This window comes from Carcharodon carcharias, chromosome 8, assembly GCF_017639515.1.
Source record: "Carcharodon carcharias isolate sCarCar2 chromosome 8, sCarCar2.pri, whole genome shotgun sequence".
NCBI lineage: Eukaryota > Metazoa > Chordata > Chondrichthyes > Lamniformes > Lamnidae > Carcharodon > Carcharodon carcharias.
In genome coordinates, this window is record NC_054474.1 from 31,076,613 (window position 1) to 31,100,909 (window position 24,297).

At 39.5% G+C, this 24,297-nt stretch overlaps 1 protein-coding gene across 6 annotated transcripts in view; it reads left to right on the forward strand.

Annotated features, from left to right (window-relative positions):
* Positions 1-23,885, forward strand: part of aff4 (AF4/FMR2 family, member 4) — a 118,752-nt gene extending 94,867 nt beyond the window's left edge. For all 6 annotated transcript variants that reach the window (XM_041194569.1, XM_041194571.1, XM_041194568.1 and 3 more), the window contains 6 exons: positions 254-390; positions 513-584; positions 1,490-1,583; positions 1,682-1,725; positions 11,293-11,516; positions 19,593-23,885. In XM_041194569.1, coding sequence (XP_041050503.1) covers positions 254-390; positions 513-584; positions 1,490-1,583; positions 1,682-1,725; positions 11,293-11,516; positions 19,593-19,720 — 699 coding nt within the window. In that variant the 3' untranslated portion in view covers positions 19,721-23,885. The remainder of the gene's footprint in view (positions 1-253; positions 391-512; positions 585-1,489; positions 1,584-1,681; positions 1,726-11,292; positions 11,517-19,592) is intronic.
* The last annotated feature ends 412 nt before the right edge of the window (positions 23,886-24,297 follow it).

Genomic DNA, 24,297 nt, shown 5'->3' on the forward strand with positions numbered 1-24,297 from the left:
TATCTCCTTTTTAAAGTCCCTCATCCCTGATGCATCTTAGTGAAACTCCCCATCAACATTTCCACAGCTTCACTTTCCTCCCCAAACTGGGCATTGAAAATTAAGCACAATATTTATGTTGCTTTTAAATAGGTTTAGCATTAACTCTTTGCATTTATACTCTGCTAATATTTATGAAATCTTGACTTTTATATCTTTTTTATTTATTCCATGGATCTCTGTACTGACCCCTTCCTGTTTTTGTCAATTGTAGTCGGACAGATTTGAAAAAGCGGTATATTACCTTGATGCCGTTGTGTCTTTCATTGAGTGTGGTAATGCTTTGGAACGTAATTCTCAAGAAGCAAAATCCCCTTTCCCCATGTATGCTGAGACCGTAGAACTAATCAAGTAAGTAAAACTCCTGGACTTCAGAATACCATTTTGTTGTACCAATAATTGTATATGACTAAGTGGCCTCTAATAAAAAGTACTTTATATTGCTGTTTCAAGAATCGTCTTTTTCATTCCAGGTACACTATGAAATTAAAGAATCATATGGCACCTGATGCTACAGCAGCCGATAAAAAGCTGGCAGTCTTGTGGTGGGTTTAGCCTAGTACAATCTTCTATTTAATGTACAGTTTGAACCTTAACACATTCATGGGAACTAACAAACATTTTTGTTAGAGTCCTAATCTTACTCAGTTCTCCTGAGCATTTACTTAACCTGATGCTGGAACCAGCAAAGTTGTTTCATATGGGTGGTTTGTAATAATAAACTTGTATTTTAACATACTTGCTTAACCATTTTAGTTTTATATTCATTTAACAATCATATGAAGGTAATAATTGTTTGGTTTTATGCCTTCAAATGCTACCTCCAGTTTGCACTGAAGCTCAATTACATCAAAATACTATTAATAACAAGGTGTGGGAGATCATGTTGCACTTCCAGCTCTACAGTTGCAGAGTGCAGGTTGCTGCCTGAAATTTCCTACAAGATACCTCCATTTATAACTGGAAAAAAGATTCACCAGTTTAAGACTGGAACTGAGAGCATATACTTATCAGGAAAGGCTGAATGGACTGGGGTTCTTTCTCTAAAAGAGAAGACTGAGGGGAGACTTGATAGAGGCTTCAAAATTATGAACGATTTCGATAGAGAAGATATTTTCAGCTGTGGGCGAGTCTAAGATTAGGGGCTGAAACATAGGATTGTCAGCAAGAGAAACTTTTTTGCCCAAGGAGCAATGAGAAAGTGGAACACTACCACAAGGAGTAATGGAGGCAAATAGTATAGATAAATAAGGGGAAACTAGATAAGCACATAAATATGTAATTTTTAAAAGATCTTGATTAATAATTCAACAACTTTTTCTTTTATATTTCAAATTGGTTGAGCCACTACTTGAACCTTCAGTTTTTAGCATTCATCAGGGTAGAAGAAGCATAGGCAATAGTAAATTCCTCCGGTTAACAAGTTAAAATTCGTGTCATTGTTTTCTAGTCTCCGATGTCAGTCACTTTTGTACATGAGGTTGTTTAAACTGAAGAAAGACAGTGCATTAAAATACTCCAAAACGTTGACTGAACATCTCAAGGTAAATTATTCTGGAGCTTTTTTCACCAGTTTATTTTACTTGGCTGCTATTACTCTAGATACTTCATTGCTGTGATATTAAATAATTTTATTTTCTAGAATTCATATAACAGTGCGCAGGCTCAATCACCTGGCGTAGGAAGGTAATTTATTTTTCCTTTCTGTATGCCTTTTGATTAGTGTGAATCTTTTCTGTTATGTTTTTGAATCTGTGAAGTTTACTTAATGGTCTATCTTACATTATGTTTCCAAAAATTAAAAGTTGATACAAAAACAGTTGACTGGTATATTTGAATAGCTAATGGAGCTAATGTACTTTTAAATATACATCCTTTTTAGGAATCAAACTTAAACAATTAGCATACTACTTTGAGGTGCTCAGTTCTCCCGTGTTAAAACCATTGGTTCAGACAAGCAAGGAACTTCTGGGTCCTTCTGTTAAGTATTGGGCACAAGTAAGGCTATTTGGTGAGATTTTTGGCACTTCACATGATATTACTGTTTATTTACTTCAGCAACTTTTAATCCAAAGGCTGCTGATAGTTTGGGGATTTCTTTTTAACCTCTATGAGCTAATGAATTGGTAAATTGATACTGAAAGTACTGTTTTATTTTACCTCCCTGCTGCCACATTCCAATTTGGGGGAGCATTTATCCATCTACAAGTCCAAAATGATTGACACTAAATTTAGACACCAAAGCCAGAAATTTGCTTGAACCTAGAAAGGCCAAGCTTGGTTAATTTTAATTCCATTCACTACTCCAACAGTTGTAGAAGTCTTTAAATGGGATTAGCAACTAAATATTGCTGGAAAAAACACATTTAGGAATGAAAGGGAAGAAAGATGGAGGTAGAGTAGCTGTATTAGTTAAAGATAACAGTGGCAGTACTAAAAGGATATGTACTTAGCAGTAAAATAGACACAATCCATGTGGATTGAGTAATTAGAAGAAGGGATCCATCATCCTTCTGCCAGTATACTATAAACTACGAAATAGCAAAAAAAAGAAATATATCATAACAAAATAATAATAGACATAGAATGATAATCATGGGAGATTTCAACTACACCCAATTAAACTGGCAGGGAGAAGTAGTGAAAGGAGACTAGGAGAATTAATTGAGATATATACAATTAGGAAGGGCCTATCTCCATTCGTAGAGAGCTCAATAACCAGATTTAAAGTAATTAGTAGAAGGATTGGGGGGGAGTTGATTAGCTTTTTCACCCATAGGGTGATGGCAATCACAACTTTATACAATTCAAGACTAAGATCAAGACTGGCATAAATAGTGGCAAAATGTAACATATTGGAAAAGAGCAAATAAAGAAGAAATTAAGGTGGGACTAAAGATAAACTGGTAGAAAAATCTTGAAAAACAGGAAAATAAATGGAATTCTTTAAATTGTTAATCACTAGAGTTATAGAGAAATCTATTTCACTATAAACACAAAATAAGTAAGCTAATTATGAGGCACCGTGGATAAATAAAGAGGCAAAAGAGAAAATTGAATGTTTAAAAAAAAAATGAGGTACTTCGGTACTCAAGGAGAGGAGGACAAAGGTGAATAGGAGAAAAGTTTTTTAAAAAGGAATGCAAGGAGAAATTATGAAATCAAATTATCGAGAAATTATAAAATCAAATTATCAAGAAATATAAAAAGAAAAACTAATATTCTAAAGATACATAATAGCATATGGAAAATTAAAATAAGGATAGGGCCACTAAAGGGTGAGCAGGATACCTAACGAGCAAGAATTTGCAGAAATATTGAATAACTACTTTGCCCAAGTTTCTACTAAAGCCAGCAAAATAGACGCTACCAGGGGATAAGTTTAAAAAGAATATTAATATGATTGGGATAGAAAGAAACATAATTGACAAACTAGCGAAACTAAGAGGATAAAACCCTGGGTCCAGATTGTAAGTGTCCAGGCAGGAGATGACAGCACTAGATTATATTTATCGAAGAGGTAATAGTGCCAAAGGACTGATGGACAGCTAATGTTCTTATATACGGGTGAGAGACGGAAGAAACCTTGGAGTTGTGGACTAGTCAGTTTAACATAAATGAAAAAAACAGTGCATCTAAAGATAAAAAGTATAATATAAGAATAATCAAAATCAATTCCGAAAGGTTTTGTGCTTAACTATCTTTCAAAATTCTTTGAAGAGGTAATGGAAAGAGTAGACAAAGGTAATGTAGTACCTGTCATATACTTGGATTTTCCAAAGCCTTCATAGAATCATAGAATGGTTATTGTACATTCAGCTCATGGAGTCGATATGGCCCTCTGTGAGTGCAATTCAGCCAGTCCACTTCCCTGCTCTTTTCCCCTAGCCCTGCAAATTTACTATCTACAGGTGCTTATCCAGTTCCTTTTTGAAAGCCTTCACCACATGCAGGCAGTACATTCTAAATCCCTTTCCTTTGCTGGGCAAAAAAATGTCCTCCCATCACTTTTTTTTGCAAATCATTTAAAACCTGCGACCTCTTGTTCTTGACCCTTCCACAAATAGGAACAGTTTCTCTATCCAAACCCCTCATGATTTTGAGCACCTCTAATAAAACTTCTCTCAACCTTTTCTAACGAAAACACCCCAGCTTCTCCAATCTGTCATCATAATTGATGCCTCCCATCCTTAGAACATTTTCTGCACCCCTCGAAAGCCTTCCAGTATGGTACCCAGAATCAAATGCAATACTCCAATTGAGGCTAACCCAGTGTTTTACAAAGGTAGTTCACAAGTTCCTCGCATTTGTACTCTGTGCCTCTATTTATAAAGCTCAGGATCCCTTATGCCTTTTTTAACTACTTTCTCTACTTGCCACCACAATGATTTGTGCACGTGTAACTCCAGATCTTTCTGTTCTTGCACATTGTCCAGAGTTGTACCCTTTAATTTATATTAGCCTTGTTTTGCTATCAAAATGTATCACTTCACATTTCTCTGCATTAAATTTTATCTGTCATGTGTCCAGCTATTCCACCAGCCTGTCTGTTCTCTTGGAGGTTAGCCTCCTCGGTTAACAATGCATTAAGCTTTGTGTCATCTGCGAGTGATGAAGTTGTGTTGTGTACATCGAAATCTAGCTTATCAATATATAATCAAGAAAAGCACTGACCCTGTATATCTTCCTCCAGTCTAAAATACAATTTTGTTCACCACTTCTGTTTCCTGTCACTCAGCCAACCTCATATCCATGCCACCGTTTTCCCTTTTATTCCATGGGCTTCAACTTTGCTGACGAGCCTAATTGGTGACACGTTATCAAATGCCTTTTGAGACTGTGGCATAGTGCTAATGTCACTGGACTGCAGGATCCAGAGATCCTGGCTAATGCTCTGGGGACATTGGTTCAAATCCCATCATGGCAACTGATGGAATTTAAATTCAATTAATAAAATCTGGAATTAAAAATACTAGTCTCAGTAATGGTGAAACAGTTGTCGATTGTCGTAAAAGCCCATTTAGGAAGGAAATCTGCCATTCTTACCTGGTCTAGTCTACATGTGACTCCAGACCCACAGCAATGTGTTTGACTCTTAACTGCCCTTTGCAATGGCCTAGCAAGCCACTCAGTTCAAGGTCAGTTGGGATGGGCATCTAATGCTGGCCTTGCCAGCAACGCCCACATCACAAGAAAGAATAATTTTTAAAAACACGTTAACTTCATCAACTCGCTGTTACCTCATCAAAAAAAGTCTCAAAATTTTGGAAATATACCACCTGGTAGACTGAGGTAAAAAGGTTGGAAAGTGTGGAGCCGTGGGACAAACAGCTGAATGGAAAGTCAGTTGGCTTAAAAAAAAGTAACAGAGATTACTGCTTTCTACCTTCTTCCAATTTGAATAAAGACCAATGGGACAAATTGGAAGAAGGTAGAAAGCAGTAATCTACAAGGATCAGTTTAAGAACCACTAAATTTATATTAATGCTTTGAATTTGGGAGCAAGTAACTCAGCATTAAAATTTTCAAACAATACCAAATTGGGGTGTAGCTAATGATGAGGAAGAATGCAGCATAATATAAGACGACATTAGAACACTTACAGTCTGGACAATTAAGTGGCAAATTAACTTGTAAGATATATAAATATATGGTGGTGCATTTTTGTAAGAAAAGTAGGAAAGCGAATGGGGAGAAGAGCAAAGGAATATGGGGGTATTCATGAAAAATTATTAAATGCAGCATTTTTCAATCGCTGCCATTAACTAGTATCCTTAAGTAAATATTTCCCTTCACTCTAAATTCCTCACTTACAATATCCGCAGCAAGCTATTTAAAAAACTTGATTTTATTATTTATTATTTGACACCTTGTTTGGCATCGTTGGCTAGGCCAGGATTTATTGCTCACTGCTAATTGCCCTTGAGAAGATCGTGGTGAGATGCCACCTTGAACCGCTGCAGTCTGTGTGGTGTAGGTATATCGATTGCTATTAGGAAGTGAGTTCCAGGATTTTGACGTAGCAACAGTGAAAGAACGGCAATATAGTTCCAAGTCAGGATGGTGTGTGGCTTGATGGGGAACTTGCAGGTGATGGTGTTCCCATGCACCTGCTGCCCTTGTCCTTCTAGACGGTAGAGGTCGCAGGTTTGGAAAGTGGTGTGGAAGAAGGAACCTTGGTAAGCTGCTGCAGTGCATCGTGTAGATGGTACACAATGCTGCCACAGCACATTGGTGGTGGAGGGAGTGAATGTTTAAGGTGGTGGATGGGGTGCTAATCAAGCAGGCTGATTTGTCCTCAATGGTGTCAAGCTTCTTGAGTGTTTTGGAGCTGCCTAAAAGCAGGCAAGTGGAAAATATTCCTTCACATTCCTGACTTGTGCTTTGTAGATGGTGGACAGGCTTTGGGGAGTCAGGGTGAGTTATGACAGAATTCCCAGGCTCTGACCTTCTCTTGTAGACACATCATTAATTTGGCTTGCACAGTTCATTTTCTGCTCTGTGGTAACCCCCTCCAGATGTCAGGGGGGAATCAGCAATGGTAATACCATTGAATGTCAAGGGGAGATGTTTAGATTCTCTTTTATTGGCGATAATCATTGCCTGGCACTTGTGTGGCACATGTGTTACATAATACTTCTCAGCCCACGCCTGAATGCTGCCCAGGTCTTGCTGGGTATTGCTTCAGTATTTGAGGAGTTGTAAATGGTGCTGAACATTGTGCAATCATCAGCAAACACCCCTACTTCTGACCCTATGATGGAAGGCAGGTCATTGACAAAGCAGCTGAAGATGGTTGGGCCCTGGACCCTACCTTCAGCAACTCCTGCAGCAGTGTCCCAGTACTGAAATGATTGGCCTCCAACCACCACAACCATCTTTCTTTGTGTTAGGTGTGACTCTAACCAGTGGAGAGCTCTCCCCCGACAACCAGTTGCCACACTCAGTCAAATGCTGCCTTGATGTCAAGGGCAGTCACTCTCACCTTACCTTCAGTTCAGCTCTTTTGCCCATGTGTGGTCCAAGGCTGTAATGAGGTCAGGAGCTGAATGGCCCTAGCAGAACCCAAACTGAGTGTCAGTGAGCAGCTTATTGCTGAGTAAGTGCCACTTGATAGCACTGTCGACGACACCTTTAATCACTTTGGAGCCATAGAAAAGTTACAGCGCAGAAGGTGGCCATTCGGCCCATCTGGTCCAGGCCAGCTCAAGGACACCCAGGTACCCTTTCTAATCCCACCTTCCTGCGCCTGGCCCATAGCCCTGCAGCTTACAGCATTTAAGGTGCAGATCTAGGTACTTTTTAAAAGAGTTTAGAGTTTCTTCCTCTACCACCAACTTGGGCAGCGAATTCCAGATTCCCACTACCCTCTGCGTAAAAAAGTTCTTCCTCATGTCCCCCCTACACCTTCTGCCACTTATCTTGAATCTATGTCCCCGGTTCTAAAATTCTCCACCAAAGGAAACAATTTTATCCTGTCCACTCTATCTATTCCCCTCATAATTTTTTATACCTCAATCAAGTCACCTCTCAGCCTTCTTTGTTCTAAGGAAAATAACCCTAACCTATCCAATCTCTCCTCGTAGCTATACTTTTCTAACCCTGGCAACATTCTTGTAAACCTCCTCTGCACTCTCTCTCCAGAGCTATTACGACCTTCCTGTAATGTGGTGACCAGAGCTGCACACAGTACTCCAGTTGTGGCCTCACCAGTGTTTTATACAATTCCAACATTATATCCTTACTTTTATATTCTATACTTCTGCCAATGAAGGAGAGCATTCCATATGCTTTCTTTACAACCTTGTCTACTTGAACTTTTGCCTTCAGGGTCCTGTGTACTTGTACGCCAAGATCTCTCACTTCATCTGCCCCTCTTAGTATATTCCCATTTATTGTGTAATCCCTGTAACTGTTTGACCTCCCTAAATGTATGACCTCACACTTCCCTCTGTTAAAATTCATCTGCCACTTTACTGCCCACTCCACCAACCCATCTATATCGTTTTGGAGATTATGGTTATCCTCTTACACTATCCACTACTTGGCCACTCTTTGTGTCATCTGCAAATTTCCCAATCGTTCCCCCCACGTTCACATCCAAATCGTTAATATATAATGCAAACAGCAAGGATCCCAACACCGAGCCTGTGGAACACCACTTGAGACAACTTTCCATTCGCAAGGGCATCCATCGACCATTACCCTTTGTTTCCTGTTACAAAGCCAACCTTTTATTCAGTTTGCCACACTTTGTTGATGATCCAAGAGTAGACTGATGGGGTGTTAATTGCCCAGATTGGATTTGTCCTGCCTTTTGTGGACAGGACAAATCTGGACAATTTTGTACTCCATCGGGTAGATGCGGTGTTGTGACTGTAGAGGAACAGCTTGGCCAAGGACGTAACTAGTTCTGGAGCACAGGTCTTCAGTACTATTGCAGGAATGTTGTCAGGGCCCATAGTCTTTGCTGTCCAGTGCCTTCAGCCATTTCTTGATATCATGTGGAGTGAATCAAATTGGCTGAAGACTAGTATGTGTGATGCTGAGACCTCAGGAGGCTGAGATGATCATCCATTCAGCACTACTGGCTGAAGGTTGCAAATGCTTCAATCTTGTCTTTTGCATTGATGTGCTGGGCTCCCCCGTCATTGAGGATGGGGATATTTATACAGCCTTCTCCTCCAGTTGTTTAATTGTCCACTAGCATTCATAACTGGATGTGGCAGGACCTAGACCTGATCCATTGGTTGTGGGATTGCTTAAATTTGTCTATCGAATGCTGCTTCTGCTGCTGGGCATGCAAATAGTCTTGTAGCTTCAGCAGGTTGACGCCTCATTTTTAGGCATGCCTGGTACTGTTCCTTGCATGTCCTCCTGCACCCTTCATTGAGCCGGGATTGATCCCCTGGATTAGTGGTAATGATAGAGTGGGGAACATGCTGGGCTATGAAGTTATAGATTGTGGTTGAGTACATGCTGCTGCATTGATGGCTCACAGCACCTCAAGGCTGCCCAATTTTGAGTTGCTAGTTCTGTTCGAAATCTATCCAACTTAGCACTGTGGTGGTGCCACGCAGCACGATGGGGGCATCCTCAAAGTGAAGATGGGACTTCATCTCTACAAGGACTGTGCGGTGGTCACTCCTACCAATACTCTGTTGGACAGATGCATCTGTGACAGGTAGATTGGTAAGGCCGGGGTTAAGTACAATTTTCCCTCTTGGTTTCCTCACTACCTGCACAGACCCAGTCTAACAGCTGTATCCTTTAGGACTCAGCCTGTAGCGATGCTACCGAGTCACTTTTGGTGATAGACATTGAAGTCCCCCACCCAGAATATATTCTGTGCTCTTGCCACTCTATGCTACTTCCAATTGGTGTTCAACACTGAATTGTCAGTTGAGCGGGGGGTGGTGATAGGTGGTAATCAGCACAAGGTTTCCATTCCGATATTTGACCTGATTTGAATGTAAGGAATAATTCCATTAGTGTGAATATGCCAGGCTGTTATTTGACTAGTTTTGGAACAGCTGTTCCAAACATGGCACAAACCTTCAGATTTTCGTATGGAGGACAGGGCCTTTGTTATTTCTGGTGCCCAGGTCATTGCTGGGCGGTCTGTCAGATTCGTTCCGTATTGACTTTCCTGTAACGGCTTGATACAACTGAGTGGGTTGCTAGGCCATTTCAGAGGGCAGTTAAGAGACAACCACATTGCTGTGGGCCTGGAGTCACGTGTAGGCCAGATCAGGTAAGGATGGTAGATTGTCTCCCCTCAGCAACATTCGTGAATCAGATGGGTTTTTACGATAGTCAACAATGGTTTCATGTCACCAAAATACTGAGGCGAGCTTTTAATTCCAAATTTATTAATTAAATTTACATTCCGCCAGCTGCCATGGTGGGATTTGTACCTCTGTCCCCAGAGCATTAGCCTGGGCCTCTGGATTACTAGTCCAGTGACATTACCACTACGCCATCACCTCTTAATTAATTAGATTGCTGGTGTGCAGGATGACAGCAAGGCATGTCACATAATTAAGTTCTGAATTCACCACCATTCTGGAACACCACCTACATTCTGACTATAAGAAGCAACCTAAGTTTTTTTTAATTTTCTATTTCTTTGCATCTGAAAACAAAGCCCACCTGAGACACTGCTTAATTTAATAGTTCATGCAGACAACAAATTTTATTTTTTTTTATTCATTGGGATGTGGACATCACTGGCTATGCCAGCATTTATTACCCATCCCTAATTGCCCTTGTTCAGGGGGTACTTAAGAGTCAACCACATTGCTGTGGGTCTGGAGTCACATATAGGTCAGACCAGGTAAGGACAGCAGATTTCCTTCCCTAAAGGCCATTAGTGAACCAGATGGGTTTTTGTGACAATCGGCAATGCTTTCGTGGTCATCATTAGACTTTCAATTCATAGTTTTTTTTTATTGAATTCAATTTCCACCATCTGCTGTAGTAGTGTCCTGGGTCCCCAAAGCATTACCCTGGGACTCTGGATTACTCTTCCAGTGACAATACCATTATGCCACTGCCTCCTCAATGTTTGGTTATGCTGTTGCTACAGTCATCCATTCTTGACTATTACATTTGAAGCATCACAAACATTTAAATAAACTTCAAGTTGTAAGAAGCTCTGAGCCTTTTTAAACTGTGCCCAACGCTGAGGTTAGGCTCTGTGGCTTCAACCCATGCGATATGATATTACGTTGTCCTGATGGAGGTTCTCACCGTAGGACTCTGTAAGTAGGTCAGAGCCTGTCTCTAGAATAATGTTGCCACTTCTTTATTTCTGTCCAATAAAACTGCTGAACAACAAAACTGCTGAACAACAATACTATACTAGCTGTATAGATAGAAAAGTAATTTAAGGATCCATGTACTGGAAAAACCAAAGAAGCCTCTGTATTGGCCAACTCCAAGTCGAATCAGTACCTTCTTGGCAATTGTGTATGCCTCTGTTGAGGTTAGAGTGCTGCTTGTCAAATAAGTTGCTGATACTTAATTTCTGACACTTATGCCATTTGGATGAGGAGTCAGAGAGAAGCTGATACCTGTAGAACTATTCTTCAAAATGAACCTCTATGTTCAAGAAGATAATGAAGGAGAGAACTAGAAACTAAACCAATGTATAAAGAATTCCTTGAGTTGAATCTGAAAGTTTGTTGTTGTGTTTTACCATTTTGGAAAGTGTTTAAAGTTTTTTAAAGTTCTTTTTCCTTCTTCATTTAGCAAAGCTGCAGGTACACCATCTCCAGTCTCTCCCAAACTTTCTCCAGGTAATACTGGGAGCTATTCCTCCGGAAGTAACACTTCCTCCAGTAGTTCTTCTGCCTCAGTCACAATACCACAGAGAATCCACCAGATGGCAGCTAGTTACGTTCAAGTCACATCCAATTTCCTGTATGCCACTGAAGTGTGGGACCAAGCTGACCAGCTAGGAAAAGAAAACAAAGGTAGGTTATAAGTGGCTCTTATTTTATGGCATATCTGGTATGTTAAAAGAGTGCATTATATTAGTGCAGCCTGTGTTTAGCAGGCAGACAATGTAGAACTCCAACAGCCAGATCAATCAGCTTGGCATCAACAGATATGATGATAACTCCATCAAGCAATAGCCCATCATTTATATATTATAGATGTGTAAATTTCATACCATTAGAGTGGGAAAAGTAGTTTGAGATTTAGTCTGCAGCTATTTCCAGTATTTTTTGGATTCTGCATTGAGATTTGCTGTAAAAATCTAATAAATGTTGATACCAAGCCAGAAAAGGAGATAATTAGGAGAGATGAACAAAAGCTTAGCCAAAGAGGGAAGTTTGAAGGACTATCTTAAAGGAGGAGAGGAAGGTAGGGAGAAAATTCCAGCGCGTAGAGGCTAAGGCAGCTAGTTGAAGGTACGACCAGAATTGGAGGAGTGCAGATATCTTGTAGGATTCATGGAGGTTACGGAGGTAGAAAAGGGCCCAGACCAGGGAGCAGTTTGAAAAAGGGTCAATTTTCATACCAAGACTTTGCCTGACCAGAAGCCAATATAGGATAGTAAGCATAGATGTGATGGGTATATGGTACTTGGTGTGGGGCAAGTTAAAATACACGCAGCAGTGTTTTGGATGAGTTTAAGCTTATTTTGGAGGATGGAAAATGGGAAGCTGGCCCGATGAGCACTGAACAAATCTAGAACTAGCAGCAGATACATGGATGAGGGTTTCAGCAGCAGGTGAGCTAGTGCAGGGGTGGAAATGGGTAATATTACCGGGGTGGAAGTAAGCAGTGGTAGAGAAGCTCATCTTGGGGTTAAATAGGACACCATGGTTGCAAAAGGTTTGTGCAACCTTAGGGAGGAGGATGGAATTGTGATAATGGAACAGAGATGGCAGGGACCTTCTGTTTTCCCAATATTTGGTTGGAAATTTCTATTCGAGACTGGATGTCGGACAAATCAGAGGCCACGGATGGACCCAGAGAGTTAGTAATGAGTCCAAGCTGGGTAGAACCTGAAGTATTTTCCGATCCCCAGCCTATGTTGAGTTAGCTGATCAACAGATTGCTTTGTGTTGCTAGATAGGAAGGAGACTTCGATTCCTAATCTTAATCCAGTGACATCTGCAGGTCGAGTCCATTTCTGGATACCATGAACTGGATTTTATGGTGGTAATGACAGTGACATTGTCAGCATTTTCAGTCATTAGTCCACTGAAACTGACAGCAATATCGAGAATCCGCACATCTGCAAAATAACATGGAAATCCTGACGTTACTGTCATTTGAGTCTACTGTATTCCATAGAGTGTGCTCTAAGGTTTCCACAGACTGCAATCTCCCAGTACAAACATGATTTGACAAAAATTTGCACTTCTACACTGCTGGCCTTACTGTAAAAACTCTTGACAGAGTTGCACCTTGTTGAATGAGGTGCAACTGGTTTTTTAACAATATGTTGACTTCATAATTATTGCTAGCGCCCTTACTGGTCCTGAGAGTGGGTATTAAATTTATCCATGATTGAATAAAACACTTTTTAAAAAAAAAGTTTACTCACTATTTTAGTATCTAAATCAAATCATATTTTTTTAAATCTAACCCTAATCATCATTTATTGTGTTACCTGAAAGTGAAAGAGATTGTGTTTTTAACTTCCTTGTTTGCTGCGTGTGAAGACTTTAGCCTGATTGGTTGCTTACCTGCTTGCTGACAGCACTGCTGCTGCATGCCAAGAGATCCCCTTTACTGCTGTCAGGAAAGGGGAAGCCCACGCCACAGAGACTTTAGTGGGCAGTTTTTTTCACAGACAGCAGTAAGTGCCTTTGCTTTGCCAAACCTGGACCCATATGAATGCAGTATATGCTCAACTATGATCCATTTGTGCTTAAATAGTTTGCCACATTCATTATTGTATGAATGATGTCCAGTTAACAAGAGTGCCTGTCACTAAATTATATCCATCAGGAATCGGCACCTTCAGGATAAAGGGAATTCAGATTGTTGAAAAGGAAAATAATCATAGCTCTAAAGTGATATTTGCATTGTGATCATCTTTTTAAAGTAGGTCTGTGTACTTTGTGAGACAAGAGTATTCTCTTGGAATTTGAAGAAATCTTTTGATGGAATGATTAATATCAGGGTGCTCAAGCCCAGAATTGAAAGAGCACAGATATCTCGAAAGGTTGTAGGACTTGAGGAGGTTACAAGCCAGAGAGGGGGCAAGGTCATGGAGGGATTTGAAAACAAGGATGAGAATTCTAAGATTACCTCTCTTTTCTCCTCTTAAGATGTTCCTTAAAACCTAATCCTTTGACCAAACTTGCTCAATGTTAAATTTTCTTTGATAACATTGTTGTGAGGTGCCTTCAGATGTTTTAATACGTTATGTATATAAATAAAAGTTATGGGCACTTTGTCGCACCTTAATTATGGCAATGGCATTTCCCTTTTGGATTTGAGGTATTGAATGAGGTGGGTGGATTTTTATCCAAAATATTTATTTTTTTAAAGCTTGAATGTCAACAGCAGCATGTATATATCTCTGGGCTAAGCAGCATAATGGTAATGCTCATTTTAACGCAATCATAGGCCTCCTGATTGGCTTCCATTACTTAGCTGAAAACAATAAGCATGTAAGGTGCTAGAAACCAAAGCTAGATAAACATCTTGTTTGAGCAACTCCAGAAATACAATGAAGAAATTCCAATTACCCATAGTATATAATATTCATCTAAAAAAACAGTTACTGCTGCAGTTTTCTTTTGCCCTAAACTGGTTGACAGGTTAAAAAATTGTCATGGACAGAATGTATATGCTCTCTTATAAAACATATTATGGGTAGTATGGAAAGAGATCTATTTTCTTATCCTTGCAATGTGCATCCCAGCTAAATAATTCAGCAAGTTTTCAGTTTAACAATGAAGGTTATTTACTCTTTCTCACTTGCCCCAGATTAACGCAACATCACACTCGGCCTCACGCAAGAGCATGCACACAAAGCTTAATAAGAAATAGAGTGCACTTTGCAGATTACAGTTAATTCAGTCTTTTGAGTTACAATTTTCAGTCTCCCATGTGGCAGGCCTGTGCTTTCTTCAAGAGCGATTAGGGATGGGCAATAAAAATTTAGTTCTAGCCAGTGATGCCCATATCCCGTGAAAGAATTTTTTAAAGTGGATGACATAACATTAAAATGAGGGTCTTGTAATGGGTTCACAACAGGTTGAGGTTTCTTGCAGTCAGATATCTTAAGATGTTGGCTCTCAAACAAAATTTGAAAACCTGAACAGGTTAGGCACTTTGGCTGCCTGATGACTTGCAGTTAGTTTGAGTCTGGGTTTTCAGATTGGCTGATGACTGATGCTGCAGGTGATCTGGATCCTGGGAGAATAAGGGTGCAGTCTCTGAAACCAGTTTCGATCTCTTGACTGCTGGCTTAACACTCCAAAGGCCCACTCAGTCTAGTTTGGATGGAGGAGGTTACTGTATACAACTAGAGATTGATGCTGGCATTCATTTCCATCTGCCACAAATTGAATTTCAGTCTTCCCTTTTGTCTAGTATAAAACATGGAGACAGGTAGTCTGGAAATTCCATAGTCTTGGGTTGACCCATCCTTAATGAGATGTGTGAACGACACAGATGGCCTCACCAATGTTCATATTTAATTAGGCATTCACTGGAGACTTGATACCATCTGTATTCAAATGTCAGAAGTCATATGATTTGCAACAGCCATCTTAACACCTTGTTTGTGTCCAATTTTTAAAAATATTGATGGAAAGTTCCTAATATGACATGCCTATAAAGAGCACGACAAAATTAAATATAAATGTTAAAATTAAGGTTAGGTCTCAATAGCTGTCACTGTACTGAGCTTGCTCAAATCCCAGATCCAGTGCCTAATCCCAAGCTTTTTACTTGGTTCACATTTGTTAAAAATTGAATTTAAATGTTTTGTCATAACCTAGTTGGTATGGAAGTGTAATTGTGGATGCCTTGTCTATTTGTTATGGAACATTGAGACTAAAAGCCAAAAAATCATGTGAGCCTGATGGTCTACACCCTAGAGTTTTAAAAGAGGTAGTTAACAGATATAGTGGCTGCATTTAATCTTCCAAGATTTCCTAGATTCTAGAACTTGTACCGTAAATTGAAGGTACGTGCAACCCCACTATTATACAAAAAAGGAAGGAGAGAGAAAATGGGAAACTACAAACCTGTTTGCCTGTGTTCATTAGGAAATTGTGGGAATCCATTATTAACAAAATGGTATCAGGGCACTTTAAAAAAGCATAATATGATCAGGTGGAGTCACTACAGATTTATGAAAGGGAAATCATGTTTGACAACTCGTTTTGAAATTGAAACTGGTGGGATAGACGAGAGGAAATCAGTGGATGTAGTATGGATTTTCAAAAAGCATTCTATAAGGTGCTGCACAAGAGGTTATTATACAAAATTATGATGAATAGGATTGAGGGTGATCAGTATGGATTTTGGAATGAACAGAAAATGAGAATGAATAAATAGGTTATCTTTGGATTGGCAGGCAATAACTAATGGGGTACCACAAGGATCAGTGCTTGAGCCTCAGCTATTTACATACTAATTAATGACTTAGATGAGGGAACCAAGTATAATGTATCCACGTTTGCTGCTGTTGCAAAGTTTAGTGGGAAAGTCAGCTATTGGAGGATTCAAATAGACTTCAAAAGGATTTTGTTAGTTATTGAATGGGCTTGGACATAACCAGTGGAACATACGTGGAGAAAAATGAGGTTATGCACTTTTTGGTAGGAAAAATAGAAAAGCAATTTTTTTTAAATGGTGAGAGACTGGAAAATGTTACTATTCATAGGGATCTGGGTGTCTTGTACATGACTCACGTGCATGTACAGCAAACAGTTAGGAACTCATGAAGCAAAAACAGAAAATGCTGGAAAAATTCAGCAGGATCTGTGGAGAGAAAAAAAGGAGTTAACATTTCGAATCCTTATGACTCTTCGAAGAGTAGGGCACTGCCTTTGGTTCACTAAACTTATTCCTGGGATGCGGGTTTGTCCTATGAGGAGAAGTTTAAGATTTAAGGTGGCAGTTGAGGGGACATGAGAAAAACTTGTCCACCCAGAAGGTGGTGGGATTTGGAATTTGCAGCCTGGTTTGGTGGCAGAAACTCTCAACTCATTTAAAAGGGGCCTGGATCTGCACCTAAAGTGCTGTAACTTGCAAGGCTACAGATCAGGTGCTGGAAGATGAGATTAGAATTGGAAGCCAGTTTTTTTTATTTTTCGACTGATGCAGACACAATGGGCTGAATGGCCTCTTCTGCGCCGTAACTTTTCTATGGTTCTAAATCAAGTAGGCCAGGCCTGTATTTCCTAGAGTATAAAAGAATGAGAGTTGATCCCATTCAAACATTTTTTTAATTTATTAATTCATGGGATATGGGCTTCGCTAGCTGGGCCTGTATTTATTGCCCATTGCTAGTTGCCCTTCAGACGATGATGGTGAGCTGCCTTTTTGACCTGCTGCAGTCCCTGTGGTGTAGATACACCCGCAGTGCTGTTCGGGAGGGAGTTCCAGGATTTTGACCCAGCGACCGTGAAGGAACGGCGATATATTTCCCAGTCAGGATGGGGAGTGACTTAGGGGGGAACTTCAGGTGGTGGTGTTCCCATCTATCTGCTGCCCTCGTCCTTCTAGATGGTAATGGTCATGGATTTGGAAGGTGCTGACGAAGGAGCCTTGGTGAATTCCTGCAGTGTATCTTGTAGATGGTACACACTGCTGCTACTGTCCGTCGGTGTTGAAGGGAGTCTATGTTTGTGGATGCGGTGCCAATCAAGTGGGCTGCTTTGTCCTGGATGGTGTCAAGCTCCTCGAGTGTAGTTGGAGCTGCATCCAGGCAAGTGGGGAGTATTCCATCACACTCCTGACTTGTGCTGACTTGTGCCTTGTAGATGGTGGACAGGCATTGGGAGTCAGGAGATGAGTTACTTGTCGCAGGATTCCTAGCCTCTGACCTGTTCTTGTAGGCACAGTATTTATATGGCTAGTCCAGTTCAGTTTCTGGTCAATGGTACCCCCCAGGATGTTGATAGTGGGGGATTCAGTGATGGTAATGCCATTGAACATCAAAGGGCGATGGTTGGATTTTACTTTGTTGGAAAAAGTCATTGCCTGACTTGTGTGGTGCAAATGTTACTTGCCACTTGTCAGCCCAAGCCTGGATATTGTCCAAGTCTTGCTGCATTTGGACATGGACTACTTCAGTTTCTGAGGAGTTGCAAATGGTGCTGAACATTGTGCAATCATTAGCGAACATCCTCACTTTTGATCTTATGATGGAAGGAAGATTATTGTTGAAGCAGTTGAAGGTGGTTGGGCCTAGGAACTCCTGCAGTGATGTCCTGGAGCTGAGATGACTGACCTCCAAAAACCACAACCATCTTCCTTTGTGCCAGGTATGGCTCCAGCCTGTGGAGAGTTTTCCCCCTGATTCCCATTGACTCCAGTTTTGCTCGGGCTCCTTGATGCCACACTTGGTCAGATGCAGTCTTGATGTCAAGGGCAGTCACTCTTGCCTCACCTCGGGAGTTCAGCTGTTTTGTCCATGTTTGAACCAAGGCTGCAATGAAATCAGGAGCTGAGTGGCCCAGGCGGAACCCAAACTGGGCATCAGTGAGCAGGTTTTTGCTAAGCAAGTACCGCTTGATAGCACTGCTGATGACCCCTTCCATTACTCTACTGATGATCGAGAGTAGACTGATGGAACGGTAATTGGCTGGGTTGGATTTGCCCTGCTTTTTGAGTACAGGACATACTTGGGGAATTTTGGGATATTTGTGGAGTCTTCTCCCCCAGTGGGTTGTTTAACTGTCCAGTGCCATTCCTGACTGGACGTGGCAGGTCCGCAGAGCTTAGATCTGATCTGTTAGTTGTGGGATCGCCTAGCTCTGTCTATCACTTGCTGCTTATGCTGTTTGGCACACAAGTAGTCCTGTGTTATAGCATCACCAGGTTGACACCTCATTTTTAGGTATCCGTCGCTGCTCCTGGCTTGCTCTTCTGCACTCTTCATTGAATCAGGATTGGTCCCCTGGCTTGGTAGAGTCAGGTATATGCTGGGCCATGAGGTTACAGATTGTGTTTGAGTACAATTATGCTGCTGCTGCTGATTGCCCACAGCGCCTCATGGATTCTCAGCCTGGAGTTGCTAGATCTGTTCAAAATCTGTACCATCTGTCCCAGTGGTAGTGCCACACAACATGATGGAGTGTACCCTCATTGTGAAGGCCGGACTTGGTCTCCACAACAACTGTGCGGTGGTCACTCCTACTGATACAGTCATGGACAAATGTATCTGCGGCAGGCAGGTTGGTGAGGATGAGGTCAGGTATGTTTTTCCCTCCTGTTGGTTCCCTCATCACGTGCTGCAGACCCAGTGTAGCAGCTATGTTACATATAAAATTCTTAAGGGGCTTGATGGGTTAGATGCTGAGAGGCTGTTTCCCTGGCTGGGGATGCTAAAACCCTACTCACAGTCTCCGAATAAAGGGTTGGTCATCTCGGATTAAAATGAGGAGCAATTTCTTCACTCAAAGGATTGTGAGCCTTCAGAATTTAGACTCCGGAAAGCTGTGAATGCTTAGTCATTGAGTATATTCAAGTCTGAGATTGATAGATCTTTATATACTAAGGGATTTGGGAGTAGTGCAGGAAGGTGTAGCTGAGGTAGAGGATCAACTATGATCTTACTGATCATGATTTTATGCTCTTGCAGCACTGCCTGGAGGGGCTGAATGACCTCTTGCTCTTTTTTATTTCTTTTTTAAGGCTACCTTGTGATAATTAATACCACATGGAACAATGGGAAAACAAGTTGAATTATGCATTTGTACTATGGCACAGATAAATATACTTGGATTTACTTCTTTTTTAAATTACCTTGGTCTTTTTCAGATAAATACTTAAGTTTCAACGATTTTGTTGATCCAATAATGTTAATGAATGAAATTATTGAAAGATTGTTTTTTTGCTTACAGACTTTTTTGTGGAACTGGATAAAGTGATGCATCCTTTGGTGTTCAGCAGCAGCAGTATGACCGATCTTGTGCGCTACACTCGTCAGGGTTTACATTGGCTCCGACTGGATGCTAACCTGTTACCATGAGTTTGGAAAAGTTGGACAGAAGACCTGAAAAATCTGTTGTTTACTTACTTTCTCAATCCTTTCACGTCACTGTTTCCACTTTTCTAATTGTAAATAGGCTCCTGACCTTTTACAGAACAAAAATTATGACGAGTTACATGCTGATTAAACTATTTTTGAACCCAGTACATATAACTATTTTTAACCCTTATATTACATTTCTTCACAAATACCTTAAGAGCTTCAGAAGCTTTGCCCAATTATGAAGGATCATTTCTTTCTGTTTGCAATCATGTAAACACTGTGACGAGCAACTTTTACATTACACTAATTAAGCAATCAGAGCTAAGAAAACCAAGTCACTTTGCATGGAATCTCCAATGCGTGCTTTTGTGTTTTACTTTGTGTTCTATTTAATAGTTCCATAGAAGTTCATAACTATTGTAAGGATAACTAGAGTTTGTCTACCTTTTGAATACTGTTCAGTTTCTGAACTGAATCAGGAATTATCACAGGGTATATTAAAAACTCTTACTAATTGTGAGAGCAGTAGTATGTTCAAGGCCAGACTTTGTTTCCAGGTTGGGTGCTGTGACCTACTTGGGAAATTTACTTAATCCATGAAAGTAGAAAAATGTGCTGGTGCTGTAACTGTGATGCACAGTTTTTGTGAACAGCATTGACTTTCTAGCACAGTTGATATAATTGTGAATGGATTTATTGCCAGATGACCATTTTAAGACATTGTTTACGTGGGTACTTTACTGCATTCATTTTTGAATGTTGCGTACTGGATAAGTGAATTGTCTGAAATGGTTTAGTGTAACATTTGTACAGAATGCATGCACCCTGGTACAGGAGATGTACAACATTCATATGGTTATAGTAACCTATCTGAGATGCTGGACAAATGAATAGCAGCTGCTTGCATCACCAACACAGCTTGCCCTGCTTCCAAGTGTCTGCTGGTCTGTATCACTAGGCAAGCATCTTATCCAACCTATAGTGTACATAGACAGGAGTTAGCATTGAGATATGCACAGCTGGACAGTACCAGATATGAACTGACATCTTTTACAGTAAATACTGTATTTGTCAGAAATGCTTCTTGTTTAACTGAATGTTTTTTTAAAGTAAAAGTGGGATGTGCCACAGCTTAAGTACTTTTAACTATAAATAACTGATTGAGTTTCTTTGTATTAAGTCTAAGATCTGGAAACTCAGACTACCAATGCAACAATAATTATGCATCAGACTTACACTGCTGCTTTAAATATCATTGATTAACATAAATGCATTTCTTTAAAACTGAAGCAGTATAACCAAGTTTGCATTTTCCATGTTTTTGTTCCATGCTCTTTGAGAGTTTGAATCTGCCACATCAAACATACTAGGTGTGCCTTATACATCTCTTGTATTTCTCCCCTGGTTTGTTTTATACTTACAGTAGCTTACAAGGTGCTACATCAAACAGTAAGGCTGTGTAATGATGTAATTTTGAAGAAAGCTAATTCGAGTTGTCTTCCTCATCTCGAGTCATGTTGTGTTGTTGAATGTTGGTATAGTTTGTGACTACATCTGCTGGATATCTATGTTACTCTAAAATGATTACACTAGTGTGGGATATGGAGTTTCTAAGAAATAAAATATTTGGGGGGTTGGGGGTGCAGGGTGCAAACATTCTTGTAATCTGCAGCTAGGTGAACTGAAGAAATATAGCAGCCTAAAGAGTCTATTTTACTGTAACTTTGTTTTAAATCTAACGACTTCAGTCTAGAAATATTTACCATGTTGAAAGTTTTTGTTTCAAAACAATAATTATCCTGCCAACTAAAAAGGAAATTGTATACTTGCCATATTTTAGCTTTACGATAATTAGACTGCAGTCAGCAAATATATAAGTAGTTTAAAAGACAAAGGAAATTTATTTGGAGGGGTTATTAATCTAAATCAGGCCATCTTATTTATATATTTATTTTTTACTTTGGGAGGCACATTCTAAAAATGTTTTCTCTTCGCTGCTTTAAAATATTGCAAAATGGATTTCCTGCTGAAAATCCATCAATGTGCTTTGCCATTTGAAGTGAGAAGTGACATCAGTATGGAGTACATGGATGTGACAGAATGTGAATGAATGGCCGAGGTTTACTTTCTCTTCTCCCAAAAAGACTTAAATTATTGTTGAATGTTTCCAATGTGTTTGATGTGGAAAGACCAGCCTGATTGTGCAAAGTGTGCTTGATTTAACAATTGGCCTCTGCAGCACCATGAATTAAGAACAGGGAATTTTTTAATGCAGGGGAAGACAGGAATATATTTTTTAAAAATTAAAATGGCAAACATTCATATTCTTAAGAGTTTCATAATGGAGCTGGATGGAACAGCTCAGCAACCATGCTTTTCCTCACATCTGTTACTGCCGAAATGCCTTTGTGTTGGTGGCAAACTTCGGAGAAGTCAAACAAATAATACTTAGTGTAATCAAAAAATGAGAGCCACTTGTTATAAACTAATACTTGCAAAGTAACCTGTAATGTATTTTCCAGTGTCCATTCTGTAGAAACTGCTAATGTATTGAACCACATGGAATGCCCATTGAACCACTAACTAGCAGTCTTCCTGTCCAGTGGTATCTAGAGAGATCCTCAAACGTTGTCAGTCAGCCGAATTCCAAAATGGTTTCAATCTTTACCGTTGTTGTCTTGAGCTATGTGTATGTGATGTTAATACTGAAGGTGTAATAGGTTTGTGTTTGATACGATGTCTGCGCATAAAGTATCAAAAGTTTTTAAATGTAATGTGCATTTCTAATTATAAATGTTTATTTGATAGAAATAACTGACCTTATAATATTTTATAGTATTTATTACTGTAGATGTCTAGGTCATCTAGACCTTTTAACAAGCTGTTTGCATTTAATGCCTCCCTATGATTTGTACTTTCATTTTCAGAATCCAAAGATGAACAAAATTTACTGGAAACTATTTCCTCCTCACTTAGCTTCTACAGAGTATTTTTGTTTATTTCCAGTCTAGCGCTATAGATGAATTCATCAAAACACATAAAGCATTCGGATATAATAAAATATGACAGAAAACATTTAAAATAAATTTAAAGGGAAGTGATAACTATGAACATTTGAGTATGCAGCTGACTTTTGTATGTTCCTATAATGTTATTAAAGCATGTTCTGATCAGTGTTTATACCTCACCAAATCATTGCTCTCAATTTGCATGTGACTTTTCAATTTTAATTTAGGGGATTTCCTGAAAATGAACGTTTTGTTTCTTTACAAAATTACTCATACAATGTTCAGTTGATTGCTATATTGTTTAATATTTCTTCTCTTCCCCAGCCCAACCCACCTATAAACAAATTGTACGAGTAATGGAAGAATAATGAAGTAACTTAAATACTAGCATTTTGCATAGTTTTGGAGGTCCTCAAAGTAACTGCCTGTATTTTATTTGAACTATATAAGTTCATAGAGTGTTATCCCCATCAAATAAATGTATTACTAAATACAATTAGTTAATATAATTTAGTATATGTAACTTACAAAATGTACCTTACACAATGTACCTTTTTAGAGCTTATGGGAAATGGACTACTTTTAATTCTAATTTTCTTTTAAATATGTTTCAAATAACTTGTTTGCTTATGATTTATAACACTTGATTATGTTGACTTATACAAATGGAGGTGAATAGTGAACTCAGTGAGTAAAAGCTTTATAGCTGTGGATGAGGTTGCTCTCTAACATAGTGCCATCTTTTGCAGTATACAGTACTTTGGCTCTACAAAGAGTATTGCAGGGTCAAGGTTGTCTCAGATATGACACATTTGCATTGGGATGTATTTGTAAAATCTGGTTATGGCAAGTAAAGCATTGTATAACCTGAACTTATGGCTTCTGTAAAGAATATTATATATTTCCATCGTAATGGAAAAGGGTTTCTAGCAAATCTAAATTGTTGCAGCTCTGCTCTGTATTTTTCAACTTCAGCCACAAGTTGCATATTTTTAAGGAAAATGGGATTCACGTATTTACTGTGTATAAAAAAAGAACCCTCAGATTCTTGTTAATTATTCTGTCAGGAAAGTAGGTCTGCTGTGTATAATGCAAAATTGTTAACTTTAGTGAACTTCCAGTGAGCTTTTTCTTTAATAAACTTTTCAAATGCAGGCTAGTCTTTGTTTTTATTGCATTAGTGCTACCATGCATGTGAAGGCTCAAGTCTATTTCCATCAAGTTATGTTTCTTAAATGTTTCTCTCTCTCTCTCTCTTCTCTCTCTCCCCCCCCCCCACCCCCAATAAATAAAGGGAAAGGATTAGAAATGTTGTTTGTGCCTTCACCATTCTCTTAATTGGTCATCCTTCATGTAAAGAAGTACTTCCTGACATCTATTCTAAATTTTTCCTTCACAACCTTGTGTTTTGTTCTGCCCTATTGATGTATTTGAGTGTGTTCTGTTTTTCCAATTTAATTATTACGCACTTCCATATAACACCTCCTCTGCAACATCTCTCCAAAGCTGAGTTCTAACTCAACATCTTTAAACCAGGTTAAAGAAATAGTTGAGAGCACCTTTGGA